At 39.3% G+C, this 21,736-nt stretch overlaps 1 protein-coding gene across 1 annotated transcript in view; it reads left to right on the top strand.

Moving 5' to 3' along the window:
• DNAH6 (dynein axonemal heavy chain 6) overlaps positions 1 to 21,736 on the top strand; it is a 261,664-nt gene that overhangs the window by 148,004 nt on the left and 91,924 nt on the right. Inside the window, exons 46-49 of the mRNA XM_037039592.1 lie at positions 5,362 to 5,593; positions 15,008 to 15,160; positions 16,878 to 17,018; positions 20,892 to 21,134. Of these exons, the coding sequence (XP_036895487.1) occupies positions 5,362 to 5,593; positions 15,008 to 15,160; positions 16,878 to 17,018; positions 20,892 to 21,134 (769 nt within the window). The remainder of the gene's footprint in view (positions 1 to 5,361; positions 5,594 to 15,007; positions 15,161 to 16,877; positions 17,019 to 20,891; positions 21,135 to 21,736) is intronic.

Here is a 21,736-nt window from a genome sequence, read left to right as displayed (position 1 = left end):
CTAACAAGTGGTAGGCTTGAGATTGCATCCAGGGGCTTCGACCCTAACTCTGCCACAGGAGCCTCCACCCAAAAGGAATCCACCCTTTTCCATAACCATCCTCCAAATGCTTGAAAATCATAACCAGTCTCCTGTTAGCTTTATCTTCTCCAGGCATAATTACCCCACATCTTTCACTATTGCCTGGGAGAGATTATTTCCACCCTTCAACATACTGAGCAATTTTCCATTTTTCATTGTTCCCCTCAGAATGTCATACCCTGATTTGATAGCACACGCTGTGGAATAAGCAGTGTAAAATGCGTGTGAGGATAAGATTTCCCAGGGGCTAGTGCTGCAGCAAGACTTTAATGGCTTTGTTTTTGCCCCCTGTCAGCCACATTTTAATGTTGGACCTTGTTAAGACTGACAGTTAAATCCCCAGGAATTTTTTTTATAAACCATAAGCAAACCGAGTCTTTCACCTTTTTCCTATATTTCTGCTGTTTAAATAAGTCTAATTCATGAATTCATGTTTGTCACAGCTCCAGTGTTCTACAACAGTTTGTCCCTGGGTTGTCAAAACACCACTTGCTTCCCATCTGTCCCCCTCCCAACGTACCTACAGCCATCTCCTAACAACTTTTATATCATAGCTCAGACAGGCCCTCAGCCTGAACGAAACACATTAACAGCAGCACTCTGATCTGAGAAACTTCCTGAAGAACAGACCAGATGATAGGCAAAGTCATCTTAATTGTATTTATAATCTTTCATTCTTTCGTGAAAGAAAATCACCAGGTTAGTCAAGATATGCTTAAAATATTACAGAAGGAAATTTAAAGCCATTTGTTGAATGGGGAAGGTTTGGTTTTCAGATACACAAAGGACAGCCCTGTGAATAATGATGTAGATGTGTTTCCTATTTTTCTAGAGAGGATTAGTAATTAGGAATTAGGGAAAATAAATTTCTATTTGTCGTAAGTAAGGGCTTTTAAACACCACTGCTGACTAGCCATGGAAAGGCTTTATTATGAACATGAGTGTTAGGGCAATTACTAAATATTCAGTGATTGAGCAAATACTATATTTGTATTTGTTGATGACCTTTTAGTTTAAGTTCTCTGCCACCCCCTTTCTCAGCTGAGAAAACATAATTTTTTTTACTTCAGGCCTATGCTTTCAAAGGGCAATTTGCACCAGGTGGTTTACCCATCACACACTCCCAAATGTGTCGCCACATTACAGGAATGATAAAACAGATTTCTCTATTAAAATACAAGGCACTGGGGGCTAGGTGGAGTCGGGCCAAGGAGGGGATGGGGACAGAAAGAGACTTTGCTTGGGGCGATGGGTGCACAACGCAATGTGCAGATGATGTTTTACTGAGTTGAACACTTGAAACCTGTATGGTTTTGCAAACCAATAAATTCAATGAAAATGTGAGGCACTGCATAGGAGTGCCATCTCCTCCTCCTACAGTAGAGAAAATGTGACTTCAGAGGACTCTCAAATGGAAGGAGTTTGCTATCCACTCATACATGTAAGTTGACAGAAAAAATAAAACTGGGAAGCACAATGGACAAATCATTTGTTTCCAATAATTTCAGTTGAAAATAACAAATTACTATAATGTACAACAAATTAAGCAATAAAAGAGTAACATGAACTACAAGATGTCTGTGATATTCAGTACTTCCTCCACTGTAGAACACCAGTGTGTCGTGATAGACATGGAGTGATGAAAACAGTGTCTCTGGGTCTTAGCTGCTCTGGGGGAGCGGTTGGCAAAAGATACAAGGGAAAGGAGCCCATGGCCCTCTTTTGTAAAGAGCCAGATGACAAATATTTTAGGCTCTGCAGGTCATGCTGTCCCTGTTGCAACTACTCATCTCTGCCATTCTAACACCAAAGCAGCCATCTTCAACAAGTGAATGAATGAGCGTGGCTATGTTCCAATAAAACTTTGTTTATGGGCGCTAGTATTATAATGTCGTAAGATTTTCAGGTATAATAATTACTTTTTTGTCAGCCAGTTAAAAATCTAAAAATCACTTTTAGCTTATAGTTAAAAATTCCAAGAAAAAGCCCCCAAACAAAAAACAACAGTCAGTGGGCAGGGTCTGGCCCACAGGCCAGTGTTCACAGACACCTGCTCTACGCAAAGCAGTGTCACCAAGTCTGGGCAGAGAAAGAGCAGCCGCCTGAGGGGCAGGAGAGGGTGTGAAGTGGGTGGAGACAAATTTGAATGTTTGGTTCTATTTGAGAAGATCTTGAATAATGACCTAGGAGTCTGTGCTTTGTGCTGGAGGAGCATTTTCTGATAAGTCCCTATATAGACCCCTGCTCTGTGCTCAGGCTACACAGCTCCTATCCCATCCCCCGCCACCCATGTGAGGGCACTCAGAACTGTTTAACCCATGTTCTCTAAGGCACGGTTTTTAAGGTGCCTAGAAGTTGAGTACTTCAGTACATATTATTTGGTAAAAAGCATACTGAATTTTATATTTAGAATAAGAAATGACAGGTCTCCTTTTTTCATATAAATGTAATTTCATTTCTAAACATTCATATTACCAAGATCTTTTTAATGATGCTATTATTGCATAAAGAAGGCATTTTTATAGTTTCCATAAGGCCTACATATGTCTACTTTGTTTTCTTTTAAAAAATATTAATTATTTTTCTGGACATACACTAAACACACTCATTACAGAAATTTAGAAAAGCTTTATTTACAATTCTACCCCCTCACCCAGAGACAACTACTGTTAAAATTGTATGGTGCTTCCAAATATGTTCATAAACATATATTTTTTCAAATTGTATCATGGCACATATAGTTAAACATTGCACCTTTAACACATTTGTCTCTACAATCCTGTGTAATTAGTTAAATCTTCTTTTAAAACATGGCTTCAACAGCCACATTTGTGCCATCCTAATTTATTTTCTGTTTGCTTTTAATGCAACTTCTTTGTTTCATGCTCTCCATCTCTATCTCTCTCTCTCACATGTACACACTCTAAAAGGATTCTATTTGCAGTTATAAGGTATTTTTTAATATTGTTAATATATTAATAAAACATTTTAAAAACCTAAATGTTCATCACTAGGTAACTGGTTAAGCTATAGTATACCTATTGCTGTATTTCCTAGCTTGAGATTATCTGTAATGCATCACTTAGCAAAACAATCGCAAACAAAATGTGTTGTTTAATTCCATTTTGTAAACATACACATACAGGTCAACAGACATCACTTCATTTCACAAAGATGTATGAAGCCCCTACTGTGTGCTATGCACTGTTCCCATAGAGAGCAGCATAGCACTCAGGCCCTCATGATGGAGCTTATGGCTGGTTGGGAGACAGCAATGGTTCCTCTCACCAGTTACAGTGACCACGTTTTACTTTCATAATTTAAAAATATAGTGAGCCTTTATCCTTTTCAAATAATTGAAACTTGTTTTCTCTAATTATCAGCATCATGAATAAAACTAGATAGATAAACTTCCTATAAAAGAGAAAGAAATTAAACCTCTTTCCTATTCCTCCAAAGATTTCTTACTCTCTGATGACTCAATCTGAGATTGTAGATAATGACAATAATAATTTTTAAAACAGAAATTGGTGTTACATTTGTACCTTTTTAAAGAAAAATGTATTGACATTATCATTACTTTATCATCTTAATAATAGTATATGGACTTGACTTTCATATATACTGCTCACTTTTACGCTGAAATCTTTTCCCCTCTCTTGAATTTTTTTTAAAGATTTTATTTATTTTTAGAGGGGAAGAGAAAGAGAGAGGGAGAGAAATATCAATGCATGGCTGCCTCTCATGCATCCCCTGCTGCGAACTGGCCTGCAACCCAGGCATGTGCCCTGACTGGGAATCGAACCGTGATCCTTTAGTTCACAGGCCCGTGCTCAATCCACTGAGCTACAGAAGCCAGGGCCTCTTTCTTGAATTTTTAAAATTTTATTCATACCTCTCTATATATTTTCAAGGACTCATTTAAGACAGATTGGCAGATAGCTTACTCTCTGTGCAATAGCTTGCCTTCTGTAACTATTGCATTGTAAAATGACATCTTGTAAAATAGATGCCTGAGGCCTCTCAACAAAATTTTAGAAAATTTTCTGATTCATGTTAACAACAAGAATTTAAACAAATGAAATTGTGGTATTAAAGTGAGCACTCAGGGGAGTCACCTGTCCCTTTGGTAATAATCTATTATATCTGCTCTTTAAATGTTCACAAACTTTTCAGTTATGTCTAACATATGCATATGAAAGTAGAAATGTCTATACATATGAAATAGATCCATATATGCACACATACATACATATACATATACACACACACTTTATTTTTTACTTATGTATCTCCTACAAAATATTTTGTGTTTTCCCTCTCCTCTTTGTTTTTTTATGTTTTTTTTTCTTGCCCTCAATGACATCTTCAGATGTGTGGACTCAGCTCTGATGGTTTTTTCCATTTCAGTCACTGTAGTATCCAGCTCTATGCTCTCTTGTCTCTCCTTCTATAATTCCTATTGTCTGTTTGCTGGTATCCCACCTGTTTCCCCCAGGTCTAGTCTCCTTATCTTCCATTTTTCTCTTGTCATTTTAATATCATTAACCCTTTTTCTCTGAGTTCTGGGTAAGTTCCTTGAGTTTGTTTTTTACTTTTCCTATTCAATTTTCTATAGTATACTAATTGCAAGGCTCATCTATTAAGGTTTTCAATTTGGTGATCATATTTTTTTCATCTCCATATAATATTTTTTCTAAACTTGGATTTTATTCCCCTTCTAAGTACTCACTTTAATATCATAATTTCAATTTTGTTTAAATTCTTGTTAACATGAATCAGAAAATTCTCTAAAATTTTGTTGCTATATTATAGTAAATTCATTTTAGATTTTTAGTGTTGATCTCTCCTTCTGAACTTCAATGCCTTTTCCTAGGTCCAGTGATTTTTTTTCATGCTCATCCTTATAAATGGAGATCTGAGCTTGCCAATGTAATGGTTAACATAAGTGATGGCCTAGATCATCCAGGGCTCCTGACAAATTCTTTCACGTCTTGAAGAAGGATGTAGAGATTTACTTTACTCTAAATTTTCATGACCTAAGAAGGATGAAGAGATTTACTTTAAATTTTCAAGGCTAACAGCTTAAAGGAAATGGAAGAGCGATAGCTATAAGGAAAACCAACTGTAAACCTCAGAAATACCCTGCTCTTTCTTGTGGCCTTTTGCTCAGGAATGACATTTGGCTGGTCACCAGCCTTCCCCACTGGGGCAGGCCCTCTGAGAAGAAGACACATCTGTGTACCTGAAATAAATCTTTCTCTGCTTTGCTTCTTGCAGAATTGCCCGCATGATCCGTCAGGAAAGAGGCAATGCCCTGCTCGTTGGAGTAGGAGGCACAGGAAAGCAGTCTCTTACAAGGCTTGCAGCTCATATATGCAGTTACAAATGTATGCAGATTGAACTGAGTCGGGGATATAATTATGACAGTTTTCATGAAGACCTGAGGAAGTTGTACAGACTGGCTGGTGTAGAAGACAAGGATATGGTTTTCCTCTTCACGGACACACAGGTACATATTCAGTAACCAAAGGGTAAGAACAAGAAAGTATGAGCATTACAATCACCTAACTGCTTAAATAGTTTGTATGATGCAGTTTAGGCACTTGCTACCTCTGATAACAAATTTCTTGGACCTTAAAAAAACTTTTATAACACATTTTTATTTATCTTGCCAACTACTGTTTCACCCTTTAAATTCTAAGTAAGTATATACTGATCAAAAGTTAAGGAAATGAGAAAGGTTTTAACTTTTCTTTGAGGGAAAGGATGTAGATAGCAGAAGGTAATAAACTGTTTCTGTAGAGGTAAATATAAGAGTAATTTTTTAATGAAATTAATTAGGGAAATAGGATTTACTCAAGAATAGGAAAAAAAATAACAGCTATGTTTTAGGGTTAAATTAACTTTAAACTTAAAATAGGATTTATAGGGGACTTCTGGCCAAGATAGAGGTGTAGGTATACACACTGTGCCTACTAACACAACCAAAATTAGGACAACAAAAATTTAGAAATAAAAAAACCAGTACTGACAGAAAATTGAACTGTATGGAAGTCCAACAACCAAGGGATTAAAGTAGACACATTCATCCAGACGGGTAGGAGGGGTGGAGTCGGGTGGCCAGGCAGAGAGGACTTGCAGCAAGGCGGCAGCTGGCGGAACCAGTGAGGCAGCGGATCATGTAGAGGTGTGGTGCACAAGGCAGCTGGCGGACCAGGTGGTCCCACATCTGCACACAGATAAACCAGGTGAAACTGGGGCACAGACAGACCGTGCAACCCGGGTCCCAACACTGGGAAATAAAGCCTCAAAACACAGATTGAAAACACCTGTGAGTGTTGAAGCACAGGGAAAGACTCCCAACTTCACAGGAGAGTTCGTTGTAGAGACCCACAGGGTCCTAGAATGTATACAGACCCACCCACCCGGAAGTCAGCACCAGAAGGGCCAAATTTGCTTGGGGAAAGCAAGGGAAGTGACTGAAATCCAGCAGAGAGTGGAGCAAGTGCCATTGTTCCCTCTTGGACCCCTCCCCTACATACAGTGTCACAACCCAGTGACTGGGTTGGCCCACCCAGGTGGGGCAACCTAAGGCTCTGCCCCTCACTGTGTAACAGGTATGTTAAGACAAAAAAAATGACCCAAATGAAAGACCAGATCAAAGAGCTCCAGAAAAAAAATACAACTAAGCGATGAACAGATAGCCAACCTATCAGATGCACAGTTCAAAATGCTGGTAATCAGGATGCTCACAGAATTGGTTGAATTTGGTTGCAAATTAGATGAAAAAATAAAGGCAACACTAAGTGAAATAAAGGAAAATGTACAGGATATCAATAGTGATAGGAAGGAAACTGGGACTCACATCAATGGTGCGGACCAGAAGGAAGAAAGAAATATCCAGTCAGAAAAAAAATGAAGAAACAAGAATTTTAAAAAATGAGGAGAGGTTTAGGAACCTCCAGGACATCTTTAAACATTCCAACATCTGAATCATAGGGGTGCCAGAAGGGGAAGAGGAAGAGCAACAAGTGGAAAACTTATTTGAACAAATAATAAAGAACTCCCCCAATCTGGCAAAGGAAATAGACTTTCAGGAAGTCCAGGAAGCTCAGAGAGTCCCAAAGAAGTTGGACCCAAGAAGGAACACACCAAGGCATATCATAATGACATTAGCCAAGATAAAAGATAAGGAGAGAATCCTAGAAGCAACAAGAGAAAAGGAGAGAGTTACCTACAAAGGAGTTCCCATCAGACTGTCAGCTGATTTCTCAAAAGAGACCTTACAGGCAAGAAGGGTCTGGAAAGAAATATTCCAAGTCATGAAAGGCAAGGACCTATATCCAAGATTGCTCTATCCAGCAAAGCTATCATTTAGAATGGAAGGACATATAAAGTGTTTTTCAGATAAGGTCAAGTTAAAGGAGTTCACCATCACCACGCCCCTATTATATGAAATGTTAAAGAAACTTATCTAAGAAAAAGAAGATTAAAAATATGTACAGTAAAATGACAGCAAACACACAATTACTAACAACCACACCTAAAACAAAAACAAAAACAAACTAAGCAAACAACTAGAACAGGAACAGAACCACAGAGACAGAGATTACATGGAGGGTTAGCAACAGGGGAGTGGGAGAAGAAGAGAGGGGGAAAAGGTGCAGAGAATAAGTAGCATAGATGGTAGGTAGAAAATAGGGGGAGGGTAAGAATAGTATGGGAAATGTAGAAGCCAAACAACTTATATGTATGACCCATAGACATGAACTAAAGTGGGGGGATGTTGATGGGAGGGGGTGTGCAGGGTGGAGGGGAGTGACGGGAAGAAAATAGGACAACTGTAATAGCACGATCAATATAATATATTTTTTAAAAAGATGTCCAACATTATTGGTCATTGGGAAAATGTAAATAAATAAATAAATAAATAAAACAAATGTGAATTGTAGCATCAATGACCTAAAATGTGAGAAGAGGAGAATTAAAAGGGTAACGTTTATTAGTGCTGTAGAAGTTAAGTTGTTATCAGTTGAAAACAGATTAAATTATTAATTAAATTATTAAATAATTTAATTTAATTTAATTTAATAATTACTTAAATTATTTTATGTAAGCCTCATGGTAACCACAAGGGAATGACCTATAGTAATTACACAAAAGAACATGATAAAGAAGTCAAAGCATACTGATGTCAAAAGCCATCAAAACACACAAAAACCAGTAGGATACAAAACAAGAACAATGTACCTACAAAGCATCCAGAAGACAATTAACAGAATAAAAATAGTAGGTTCTTATCTCGCAATAATTACCTAAATATAAATGGTTTAAATTCCCCAGTCAATAGATATAGAATGGCTAAGTGGACTAAAAACAACAACAACAAAAAAAAACAAGATTCAGATATGCTACCTGCAAGAGACTCACTTTAGCCCTGAAGACACATAAAGACTGAGGGTGAAGGGATAGAAAAGAGATTTCAAGTGATGGAATCCAAAAAAAAAAAAGTAGCTATACTTAGACAAAGTAGTCTTTAAACTAAAAATGGTTTTAAAAAACTCATTACATGATAAAGGAGTAAATCCATCAAGATTATGTAAATATACATATTTATACATATAAAAATGAACCAGTAAAATATATAAATCAATATTGCATAGCTAAAAGAGAAATAAACAGTGATACAGTAATAATTGAGAACTTTAATACCCCACTCTCACAATGGCTAGATTATCCAGAAAGAGAATTAATAAGGATCTATCCACTGATAGATCAAATGAATTTAGCATACATATGCAGAATGTTATATGCAACAGGGAAAGAATACACATTCTTTTCAAACACACATGGAACATTTTCTAAGATAGACCATATAGCAGTCCAAAAAACAAGTCAGCAAGTTCAAGAAAATTGAAATCATGTGAAGTATCTTCTCTGACATAATGGCATAAAACTGAAAATCAATAACAAGAGGAAAACTAAAAAATACATCAATACGTGGAAATTAAAAAACATTCTCCTGATCAGCCAATGAATCAAAGAAATTAAGGGGTAATTTTAAAAGTATCTAGAACATGGAGACATAGGTAAACATGCTTTGCCTCCTCACACAACTACAGCAAAATTTAAACTGGACTACAAAACAAGTGTCGCCCAGATTCATCAGAAAATTGAGCTGTATGGAAGTCCAACAACCAAGTATTTTAAAAATCCACATTCATCCAGATGGGCAGGAGGTGTGAATATGTAGAAACACTCAGAGAGGTGGAGAGGCAAGGAGATGGGGAGTGGCACAGAGAGGCATGGAGACTGAGTGGGCAGTCCCACATTCCTGTGTGGTAGATAAAAATCGGGAGGGATACCTCAGTAGTGAGGGATCCCAGCCCTAGACCAGACCATCCAGCCCAGGGTTCCAGTGTCAGGAAGATAAGTCTCCATAACTTCTTACTAAAAAGTGGGGGTTGGGGGTTGAGGCATCAGAATAAACTGAAGAATTCCCAGGAGACTCCTCTTAAAGGGCCTTCGACAGTCTTAGGACTTATATAGACCCACCCTCTCTGGGATTCAGCTGCAGGGCAACAGCTGAAAGGGCACCAGTGCCATATGGAAAAGAAGTGAAGTGACTGGCAAATGGGTGAGTGTCCGGAGACAGCTTCATCCCAGGCAGGTGTTGAGAGGCCAGAAGCAGCATTGTCCCCACTCTAAACTCTTCTGCACATAGAGCCACAGACCAGTGACTTGAGTTGCACACCCCCTGATAATTACTTAAGGCTCCACCCCATACAACTTACAGGTGCCTTTTCTACAATAGAACATAATACTAAGAGGGTCAAAATAGCTCTACCTAATATACAAGAGAGGCTGCCAAAATGAGGAGACGAAGAAACATGGCCTAAATGATAGAACAGAGCAAAACTCCAGAAAAAAAAATAAATAAACAAAATGGAGATAAGCAATCTATCAGATGCAGAGTTCAAAACACTGCTTATTAGGATGATCAAGGAACTCACTGGGTACTTCAACAGTATAAAAAAGACCCAGGCATAAATAAAGTGAATTAAAATAAATTAAGTGAGACTTCCGCCAAGATGGAGGCATAGGTGGAAACACTGTGCCTTCTCCCACAACCAAGTTTGAATACAACAAAGGTTTGGAGAAACAAAGACACAACCAAAAGACAGAAAATTGAATTATACGGAAGTCCGACTACATCTAACCGTTCAACGGGGACGGTAAGAGGGGCGGAGCCAGCAGTGAGCGGGGTCGGGCAGGACAGGGCCCCCGACCCAGGCGCGCAGGCAGACGGGAACCAGTTGGGGTGCCGAGCAGACCGCGGGCGCATATTCGCGCACAGTGAGACAGACCACGCAGGCCCCAGGGGGTCAGGGCTGACGGCGGTGGCACACTCGCGTGCAGTGGGACGAAACACGTGGGCCCAGTGACGGCAGCAACTGGGGCACCGGTGAGGGCCGGGGCGGCAGGCGGCAGACGGGACGCCAGAGTCCCTCTTTGACCCCGCCCCCACATACAACGTCACAACCCAGCGACTTAGTTGCCCTGTTCTAGTGAACACTTTAGGGCTCTGATCCTGCTATGGAACAGGCACGAACAACCCGAAAGATGGCACAAGAAGAACTCAAAGTCCCAGAGCCAATAACTCTAAGCGACCAAGAAATTGCCAGCCTCTCAGAAGCACAATTCAGGACACTATTTATCAGGATGCTCACAGAACTGGTAGATTATAGTCACAAATTAGAGGAACAAAGTCACAAATTAGAGGAACATATGAAGGCTAAACTAATTGAAATGAAGGGAGATGCACAGGAAACCAATAGTGATGGAAAGGAAACGGGGACTCAAATCAATGGAATGGACCAGAAGGAAGAACAAAACATCCCACCAGAAAGGAATGAAGAAATGAGAATTCAAAAAAATGAGGAGAGGCTTAGGAACCTCCAGGACATCTTTAAACGTTCCAACATCCGAATTATAGGGGTACCAGAAGGGGGAAAGAAACAGCCACGAGTGGAAAACGTATTTGAACAAATAATAAAGGAGAACTTCCCCAGTCTGGCAAAGGAAATAGACTTCCAGGAAATCCAGGAAGCTCAGAGAGTGCCAAAGAAGTTGGACCCAAGAAGGAACACACCAAGGCACATCATAATTACATTAGCCAAGACCAAAATGAAGGAGAGAATCCTAGAAGCATCAAGGGATAAGGGGACAGTCACCTACAAAGGAGTACCCATCAGACTGTCAGCGGATTTCTCAAAAGAGACCTTACAGGCAAGAAGGGGCTGGAAAGAAGTATTCCAAGTCATGAAATCCAAAGACCTACAGCCAAGATTGCTTTATCCAGCAAAACTTTCATTTAGAATGGAAGGACAGATAAAGTGCTTCTCAGATAAGGTCAAGTTCAAGGAGTTCATCATCACCAAGCCCTTATTATATGAAATGCTAAAGGGACTTATATAAGAAAAAGAAGATGAAAAATATTAACAGTGAAAGGACAGCAAACACACAGTTATTAGCAACCACACCTAAAATAAAAGCAAACCAAGAAGACAGCTAGATCAGGAGTGGAACTATAGAAATGAAGAACACATGGAGGGTTAGAAACAGGGGGGTGGGAGGGGGAGAAGAGGGGAGAAGGCACAGAAAATAGCATAGAGGGTAGGCAGAAAATAGATAGGGGGGAGGGCGAGAATAGTGGGAGAAATATAGAATCCAAAGAACTTGAGACACGTGGTTATAAACTAAGGGGGGGAGAATGGTGGGGGAGGGAGTGTGTGGGTGGAGGGGATTGAAGGGGGGGAATAGAACAACTGTAATGGTATAATCAATAAAATATATTTAAAAAAAGGAAAAAAAATAAAAAATAAAATAAATTAAGTGAAATAAATAAAAATTGACAGGGAACCAACAGTGGAGGGGATAAAACCAAGAATCAAATCAACTATTTGGTACATAAGGAAGAAAAAAAGCATTCAATCAGAACAGCAAAAAGGGAAAAGAATTCAAAGAAATGAGGATAATATAAAGAATCTCTGGTACATCTCCAAATGTACCAACACCTGACTAATAGAGTATTGGATGCCACCCTACTGAGTACCAGCAAGAGAAGAAGAGCAAGAAACTGAAAACTTATTTGAAAAAATAATGAAAGAAAACATCCCTAATTGGATAAAAGAAATAGACATACAAGTCCAGGAAGCACAGAGAGTCCTAAACAAGTTGGACCCAAAGAGAAACACACCAAAACACATCATAACTAAAATGCAAAGGATAAAAGATAAAGAGAGACTCTTAAACGCAGCAAAATAAAACCAAAGAGTTACCTACAAAGAAGTTCCCATAAGAATATCAGCTGATTTCTCAAAAGAAACTTTGCAGGCTAGAAGGGACTGGCCAGAAGTATTTAAAGTAATGAAAAGCAAGGACCTACAACCTAGATTACTCTACCCAGAAAAGCTATCATTTAGAATTGAAGGGCAGATAAAGTGCTTCCCAGACAAGGTAAGACTAAGGGAGTTCATCATCACCAAGCCATTATTATATGAAATGTTAAAAGGAAATATATAATAAAAAAAGAAGTTCAAAATTATGAACATTAAAATGGCAAGAAATTCACAACTATCAACAACTAAATCTAGAAAACAAACTAGGCAAACAAACAGAACAGGAACAGAATCATAGGTATGGAGATCCCATGGAGGGTTATCAGTGGGGAGGGGAGGTGATAGAATGGGGAAATAGGTACAGAGAATAAGAAGCATAAATGGTACGTACGAAATAGACAGGGGGTTGTTAAGAACAGTATAGGAAATGGTGTAGCCAAAGAACTTATATGCATGTACCATGGACATGAACATATGGGGGGATTGCTGGAGGAAATGGGGGTACCAGGTGAGGGGGACCAAAGGGGAAGTATGGAGACAACTGTAATATAGAGACAAACAAAATGGAAATAAAATATAGCAAATTCATGGGATGCAGCAAAAACAGTTCTAAGAAGTTTATAGCAATAAACACATACTAAGAAACAAAAAAAAAAAACTCAAATACACTAACTCTACACTTCAAGGAACTTGAAAAAGAACAAACTGAGCCCAAAGTCAGTTGAAGAAAGAAAATAAAGATTAGAGTAAAAATAAATAAAATAGACAGCAGGAAAACAATAGAAGAAATTAACCAAATTAAGAGTTGATTCTTTGAAAAGATTAACAAACCTTTGGCTATACCGACCAAGAAAAAAAAAGAGAGAACTCAAAGAAAAGTATAAATGAGCCCTGGCTGGTTTAGCTCAGTGGATTGAGCACGGGCCTGCAAACCACACGATCACAGTTGGATTCCCAATCAGGGCACATGCCTGGGTTGCAGGCCAGTTCCCAGCAAGGGACTCACAAGAGGCAGCCATACATTGATGTTTCTCTCCTTCTCTCCTTCCCTTCCCCTCTAAAGATAAATAAAATCTTTAAAAAAAGAAAAAGAAAAGTATAAATGAGCCCTGACCAGTATGGTTCATTTGGTTGGGCATCATTCCACAAAGCAAAAGTTACCAGTTCAATTAAAAGTCAGAGCACACACCTAGGTTGGTAGTTTGGTCCCCTGTCAAGGTACTTACAAGAGGCAACCAATCAATGTTTCTCCTTCACATTGATGTTTCTCTTCCACTCTTTCTCCTTCCCTTCCTCTTGCCCTAAAATAAATACACACACAAATATATATACATAAATACATAAATATTTTAAAAGAAAATTATACATTGATGTTTCTCTCCCACTCTTTCTCCCTCCCTTCCTCTTTCCCTAAAATAAATACACACACACACATACTTTCATAAATACATAAATATTTTTAAAAGAAAATTTTAAGTGAAAGATTAAAACTGATATAACAGAAATACAAAAAATTAATAAGAAGCTACAACTATACACCAACAAACTAGACAACCTATAGAAATGGAAATGGAAAATTCTTCAAAGCATACTACCTACCAAGACTTAATCAGGAAGAAATAGAAAACCTGAACATAAAAATTACTAGTAAAGAGAGGGAAACAGTGATCAAAAATCTCCCAGTGAAGAAAAGCCTAGGACCAGATGGTTTCACTGGTGAATTTTTCTGAACATTTATAAAGACATAAGACTAATCATCAGAGGACTACAAATTAAAACCACAATGAGATACCACCTCACACCTGTAAGCATGTCTGTCATCAATAAATCAGCAAACAACAAGCAATGGCAAGGATATGGACATAAGGAAACCCTAGTGCACTGTGGGTGGGAATGCAGACTGGTGCAGCTACTGGGGAAAAGAGTATGGAGTTTCCTCAAAAAAAAAAATGGAACTGCCTTATGACCCAGAAATTGGGTTTCTCTGGGAATATATCTAAAGAAACCCAAAACAGTAATTCAAAAAAATATATACACCCCTATGTTTATTGCAGCATTATTTACAATAGCCAAGATTTGGAAGCATCCTAAGTGCCCTTCAGTAGATAAGTGGATAAAAAGCAGTGGTACCTTTACACAGCGAACTACTACTGAACTGTTAAAAAGAAGGAAATCTTACCTTTCATGACAGCATGGATAGACCTAATGAGTATTATGCTAAGTGAAATAAGCCACTCAGAGAAAGATAATTCCATATGATCTCACTTATATGTGGAATCTAATGAACAAAATAAACTAACAACAAAATAGAAAGACTCGTAGATACAGAGAACAGACTGACAGCTGTCATAAGAGAAAGGAGTAGAAGGCTGAGTGGAAAAGATGAAGGGACTAAGCAAGGAGAAAACTCATAGACACAGACAACACTATATTGATTACAAGAGGGACAGAGGGTGGGGTGGGGAGGTAGAAGAGGGTGAAGGTTGAATGAGTTACAATGACCACTCTGCTTTCTTCTACAGATTGTAGTAGAAGAGTTCCTAGAAGATATAAATAACATCTTGAACTCAGGTGAAGTGCCTAATTTATTTGAAAAGGATGAACTGGAGCAGGTTTTAGCAGCCACCAGACCAAAAGCAAAAGAAGTTGGAATTTCCGAGGGCAACAGGGATGAGGTAAGACATGTGAGAATGGCTATATGGCTTTATGAAACAAAAAGTTCTTGTTTTAGCCTTTTTTAAAAATAGTGCACAAATCTCCTTAAGGAGTCTGTGGATAGAACTTATTTTTGAATATAATTGATTTCATTGGTAATTCTTGATATTTTATTTCCTGCATTCAAAGCGTCAGTTCACCAGACTCCCAGAGAAGTACATGGAACACAGAGACCCTATTGCCTCCATGGAGGTCATAGTCTTGTACAAACTGGACAGGTCTCTTATCCTTCTTTAAACACAAATTTATTTCACATGCTCTCAGTTCCCTGCCTCCCTTGCTTAACAGCAAGGTTATGGCACAACTGATATAGAAATGCATATTCATTCATTCTCTCTCTCTCTCTCTCTCTTTCTCTCTCTCTGTATCTATCTATCTATCTATCTATCTATCTATCTATCTATCTATCAACACAGCTGCTGTCCACTTCATTTCTCCAACACTTCTCTGGGTTCCATATGCTGTTATTTGTTTCCCCACTTTTTTTTCTTTCCACACCTTCTTTAACTTTATGGCCATTCTTTCTCATGTTTTCTGTTGTCCTTTCATGAATTTCCTCCACAGCTGGGCCAGGGCTTATAGGTACAAACATCAAGGTTGACTTCAGCTTGAAGTCAATATAAGAAGAAATTGCTTTATCCAAAGCATACAATCATTGGGAGGGCCACAGAAAGGGATTCCAGGCTGAATTCCTTGGAATGAATATGAAATGCACACTGTAGAAGTCCATGGTCAAGGAACCTGCTGATTCTGCCGCACCATTCCTGCTGAGCCAGGGAGCCCTAAACCACTCAGCAGGCTGCTACTTCAGCTCCAAAGTCATGCACCTTTCACTCCATCAGGAAGCAGCTGAAATAGGAGCTGTTGGTTTGCAACCTTGGAGTTCCCTGGGGGGAAATCTGAAATTGGCCCCTGTAGACAAAGAGCAAGGAGAGACTGAAGAAAGAGGCAGACAGACCACTCCTGACTGGTAGGTAGCAGGTTTAATGAGAAAGGAAGCTTACATACAAGGTTTTGTCCTGGGCATCTGCCAGATGAGTAGATATCCATACCTGCCCACCGTAATCTTAAAAGTGTATATAGAGTTCTTAACTGGTTTTAGTCATGTATATTGTCCAGATTGTCTCAACATGTTCATTCTCTGAAGAATTTGTCCTTGAAATGGCTTCCACCATGGGGCAGAACATACAATCTAAGGACAAGGGAAAGCGGCCAGCTCCTGGGTCAACCAGCAGTTACATCCTCTCAGTGACCTCCTCCAGCAGGAGCCACATCCGTAAATAGTGGCTCCAGGTCCATACCACTTCTTCCAGACTCTGCACCTGCAAAAGGTGCCGCCCTACACGCTGTCTCTCTCCCCCAATGGTTCTCTACTCCAGAGCAAAACCTTGTATAACTGCTTTTCTTTAATTGTTCAAGGGGTCTCCCTAAAAGCACACTGATGAGGAGGACCTTCATCACATCCAGAACCTTAGGTACAAAGAAGTTTGCAAAATGTCGTTTTCCGTCTGCATGAGAGAAAGGGGTTGGAATGGATGTTAAACAAAATAATTCACACACTTACTTCACTAACATTTTTAATTGAGATTGGTAGACTCAGATGCATTAGCCAACACTTATTTTCATTGTTGCTTCATTGTTATTTCAAATAGAAAAATTATCTCTTTTTTTGGTCAGGTGTTTCAATACTTTATTAGCAGAATCCGTCAGAAGCTGCATATTGTTCTCTGCATGAGCCCTGTTGGGGAGGCCTTTCGGGCCCGATGCAGGATGTTCCCATCCCTTGTGAACTGCTGCACCATTGACTGGTTTGTCCAGGTTGGTGACTTCTCAGGATATCTCTTTGAGAAGTTGGGCTTGCTTGATTTTAAAGGAGTAAAATTGCATTAGCTTTAAAGCCTTCTAGGAATTCACTCATATGCAAGGGGTGCAATGAAAATTATCAAACAAAGGCAAAACAAAATTCATAAACAAAGAGGAGACTAGTGAATTTAGCAATGTAGAAGTTAACAGTGATCTTGACAAGAGCTGTTTCAGTGGAATAACAGGAGATAAGGTTTAAAAGAGAAGAGGGAAGTGGAATCAGAGACAATGAGTACAGTAGTGCCCCCTTATTCACCGTGTCGCTTGTCATCCTCCACAGTTTCAGTTACCTGGGGTCAATCTCAATCCAAAAATATTAAATGGAAAATTCCAGAAGTAAATAATTTGTAAGTTTGAAATTGCATGCCATTCTAAGTGGCATGATGAAATCTCCCACCACCCTGCTCTATCCTACCCAAGACATAAATCATCACTCTGTCCAGCAAATCCACACTCTATATGCTCCCCACCCATTAGTCACTTAGTAGCCATCCCAGTTATCAGATCCACTGTCAAGATATCTCGGTGCTTATGTTCAAGTAAGCCTTATTTTACTTAATCATGGCCCCAAATCACAATAACAGTGATGTTGGCAGTTTGGATATGCCAAAGAGAAGCCATTAAAGTGCTTCCCATAAGTGAAAAGGTATGTATGTATAAGGAAAAAACATAGTATGTATAAGGTCCAATACTATTTGCAGTTATAGGCATCCAATGGGGTCTTGGAAAGTATCCACCACAGACAAGGAGGGACTACTGCCAGCTCTTTTAAGAAGTTTTTTTCCCAAAGGAAGACCAGGAGGTGGGTAACAGCTGGGGGCGGGGGGGGGGGGTGAAGAAAAAAGTATTTTTAAGTGAGAAACACATAGAGCACATGTGTGTGTGCTGATGGAAATGGTCCAGAAAAAAGAAATACATTGATGGTGCAGCAGGCAGAGTTAAGTGTTGTTGGACCAATGCCTTCGAACAGACAAGAAAGGATGGAATCCAGTCATCACTGCAGGGGCTGACATGGGCAGAGAGCATGCAAAACTTACCCCAGAGTGACAGGAAGAAGGGCAGAGTGTATGAGCACAATGCAGGTAGATGAGAAGATTCAGTGGGTGGGAGCTCACTGAAGGTGAGAATCAAGGTCATCAGCTGAGAATGAAGAGGAAAGAGGAAGTGTTAACAGTCTGAGAAAGTAGTATAGGGTGTAAAGTGCTCACTTAGTAGAGTACATTAGGGCTGCATGAGAACATGTAGGAGGATTTGTGGGCTGCACTAAGAACCCGCTCCAGCTAGTTGCTATGAATGTAAAGTAAGGTCAGTCGGCATGGCTGTGTTTTTTTCCAGCCATGCTCAGCTGCACAGTCACACACATAGAGTAACAAAAAGTTGCATTTGACTAAGGTTCAGGTGAGCTCAAAGACACAATGGAGGAACAAGAGAGTTGAGGTGAGCAGGACAGTGATTAAAATAGTGATGAACCTGAAGTCCAAATGGCATAATAAACAGAGTGAGCACATGAGGTCCTCATAATATATGTGATTTTATTCATGGAATTATCCAAGAGACACCTAGCCATTTATTCGTTAATCAACAAATCATTATCAAACAATTTCTATGTGCCAGACCTGTGCCAAGGACAGCAAATGCAGACCCAGACCCCCTCTAGTGAACACAGCCAGTCATTCCTTAAACACCATAGACATAAGTGGAAGTTAACTAGGTGAAAGACAGGATAAGTTAAAAAAAAGTTCCAGAGCTTTACAACTTTTTTCTTTTTTAAATATATTTTATTGATTATGCTATTATAGTTGTCCCATTTTTTTCTTCCCTTTATTTCCCTTTTTCCACTTCCCTGCCCCCACCACCATCATTCCCCCACCTTAGTTCATGTCCATGAGTCATACATATAAGTTCTCCGCCCCTCCATATCCTATCCTACTCTTAACCTCCTGCTGTCTACTTTGTACCTATCATTTTAGGCTTCTTATTCCCTGTACCTTTTCTTCCATTCTTCCTCCCACCCCTTCCCCACTGATAACCCTCCATGTGATCTCCATGTCTGTGAATCTGTTCCTGTTCTAGTTGTTTGCTTAGTTTGTTTTGTTTCTGCTTTTGCTTTTTGGGGTTCGGTTGTTGATAGTTGTCAGTATGTTGTCATTTTACTGTTCATAGTTATTGATCTTCTTCTTTTTCTTAGATAAGTCCCTTTAACATTTCATATAATAAGGGCTTGGTGATGATGAAGTCCTTTAATTTTACCTTATCCAGGAAGCACTTTATCTGCCCTTCCATTCTAAATGATAGCTTTGCTGGATAGAGTAATCTTATGTGTGGGTCCTTGCCTTTCATTACTTGGACTACTTCTTTCCAGCCCCTTCTTGCCTGCAAGGTTTCTTTTGAGAAATCAGCTGATAGTCTTATGGGGACTCCTTTGCAGGAAACTGTCTCCTTTTCTCTTCCTGCTTTTAAGATTCTCTCCTTATCTTTAATCTTGGCTAATGTCATTATGATGTGTATTAGTGTGTGCTTCCTTGGGTCCAACTTCTTTGGGACTCTCTGAGCTTCCTGGACCTCCTGGAAATCTATTTCCTTTGCCAGTTTGGGGAAGTTCTTCATTATTTTTTTTCAGATAAGTTTTAAATTTCTTGGTTTTCTTCTTCTCCTTCTGGCACCCCTGTGATTTGAATATTGGAACATTTAAAGTTATCCCAGAGCTTAACTGTTCATTCCTTAAACATCATAGATGTAAGTGGAAGTTATGTTCTATTTATCTTCATTCCGTTCTATTTTAATGTTTATTTCATCCTTTTGTTCCAAATTGTTGAGTTGAGTCCTAGTTTCTGTCCTTTTACTGTTGGTTCCCTGTACATTTTCCTTTAATTCACTTTTCACAGCCTTCATTTTTTCCTCTATTTTGTGACCATATTCAACCATTTCTGTGAGCATCCTAATTAACAATGTTTTGAACTCTGTATCTGATAAGTTGGCTATCTCTTCCTCACTTAGTTTTATTTTGGAATCTTTGATCTGTTCTTTTATTTTGACCATATTTTTTTTTGTCTCAGCACACCTGTTACAGAGTAAGGGGCAGAAATTTAGGTATTTTTCAGGGTGGGGCCACTCACATCTCTGCACTGTTGTGCTGTATGTGGGGGAAGGGTCCAAGAGGGAAAAATTCCACTTGCTGAGCTCTCAACCAGCTTACAGTCACTTCCTCCACTACCCACCCACAAGCAAATTGGGCCCTCTGGTGCTGATTCCTGGGTATGTGGATTTGTATACATTCTAGGACCCCGTGGGTCTCTCCAATGAACTCTCCTGTGAGGCTGGGAGTTTCTCCTGCCATCCCAACCCCCATAGGTTTTTTCAGTCGGAGGCTGTGAGGCTTTCTTTTCCCACCTCTTGGAACCCTGTGTTGCGCAGTCTGTCTGGATCCCCAGTTGTTCCTCCTGGTTTATTTGCACACAAATGTGGGACCACCTACTCCACCAACTGCCGCCTCGCCCACCCTGCCCAGTCCTCCAGCAGCTGCCTTGCCACACATCCTCTCCACCCTAGCTGCCTGTTTCTTCCCCTCCTGTCTGTCTGGACGAATATTTCCTTTTTAACTCCTTCATTGTCAGGCTTCCATAAAGTTTGATTTTCTGGCAATTCTGGTTATTTTTTGTTTTTAAATTTGTCATTGTTCCTCTTTTGGTTGTGGGAGGAGGCAAAGTGTATCTACCTATGCCACCATCTTGGCCAGAAGTCCTCCAGAGATAAACATTTCTCTTATTTGTGATATTATATGTTGTGGAAATGAGGAACAGATTTTCCAAATTGTTTCTTTATTTATAGTGGCCCAGAGAAGCCCTTCTCTCTGTATCAAAGACATTTTTCTCAAATATTGACACTGGAAGTGATGAAATGAAGGAAAAGCTTTCCCTCATGTGTGTGAATGTTCACCTAAGTGTCTCCAATATGGCAGAACGCTATTACACAGAGCTCCGGAGACGGTACTACACCACGCCCACCTCCTACTTGGAGCTCATCAATATCTACCTGACTATGCTCAGTGAGAAAAGGAAGCAGCTGGTGTCAGTAAGTTTAATATTATCCATAAAAACTTTTTTTATTGCTTGAACTCAAAACTTTTGCAAGAATGAGTGGAAGATCTATGTACCACTTTACCTGCAGAAGACCTCTCTATCCTGATGTTAAACAGAAAACTAGTCATCTCTGCTGTATTTAATAAGAAGGAAAACTTGTTAAGCAATAGAGATGGGGTTTTGGTAATCTAATGAGCCCCTTTTTCCCATGAAGAGTGAAGGCCTCAGTGTCAGGCAGACTATGTACAACCTATGCTCTGCCTCTTCCTATATTGAACACATTTTATAAATTCTAGTCTTAGTAGATAATCAGGTTAAAAATATCTATGTGTACCTCTTAGGTTCTTGTGGAATTTAAACAAGACTATTTGTGAAGTGCTTGGTATATGATATGATGCATACAAGATACTCAGACAATAATGGCTGCCTCCCTACCCCCACCATCACTACCACCACCACCATCATCATCAGGCTATTAGCATGACCTAAATTTTTTAACACAATAAAAATGGAAATATTTACCATTTATATATTTTAAATATTTTTCAGTGGATTTTTACCTGGTACATGTAAAAAAATGTTGACAGATATTTA

This window comes from Sturnira hondurensis, unplaced genomic scaffold (genome assembly GCF_014824575.4).
Source record: "Sturnira hondurensis isolate 20B ecotype Veracruz unplaced genomic scaffold, ASM1482457v3 Scaffold0002039, whole genome shotgun sequence".
Taxonomy (NCBI): domain Eukaryota; kingdom Metazoa; phylum Chordata; class Mammalia; order Chiroptera; family Phyllostomidae; genus Sturnira; species Sturnira hondurensis.
The sequence above is the reverse complement of the archived record's forward strand: the minus strand, read 5'-3'. Positions and strand labels throughout refer to the sequence as shown.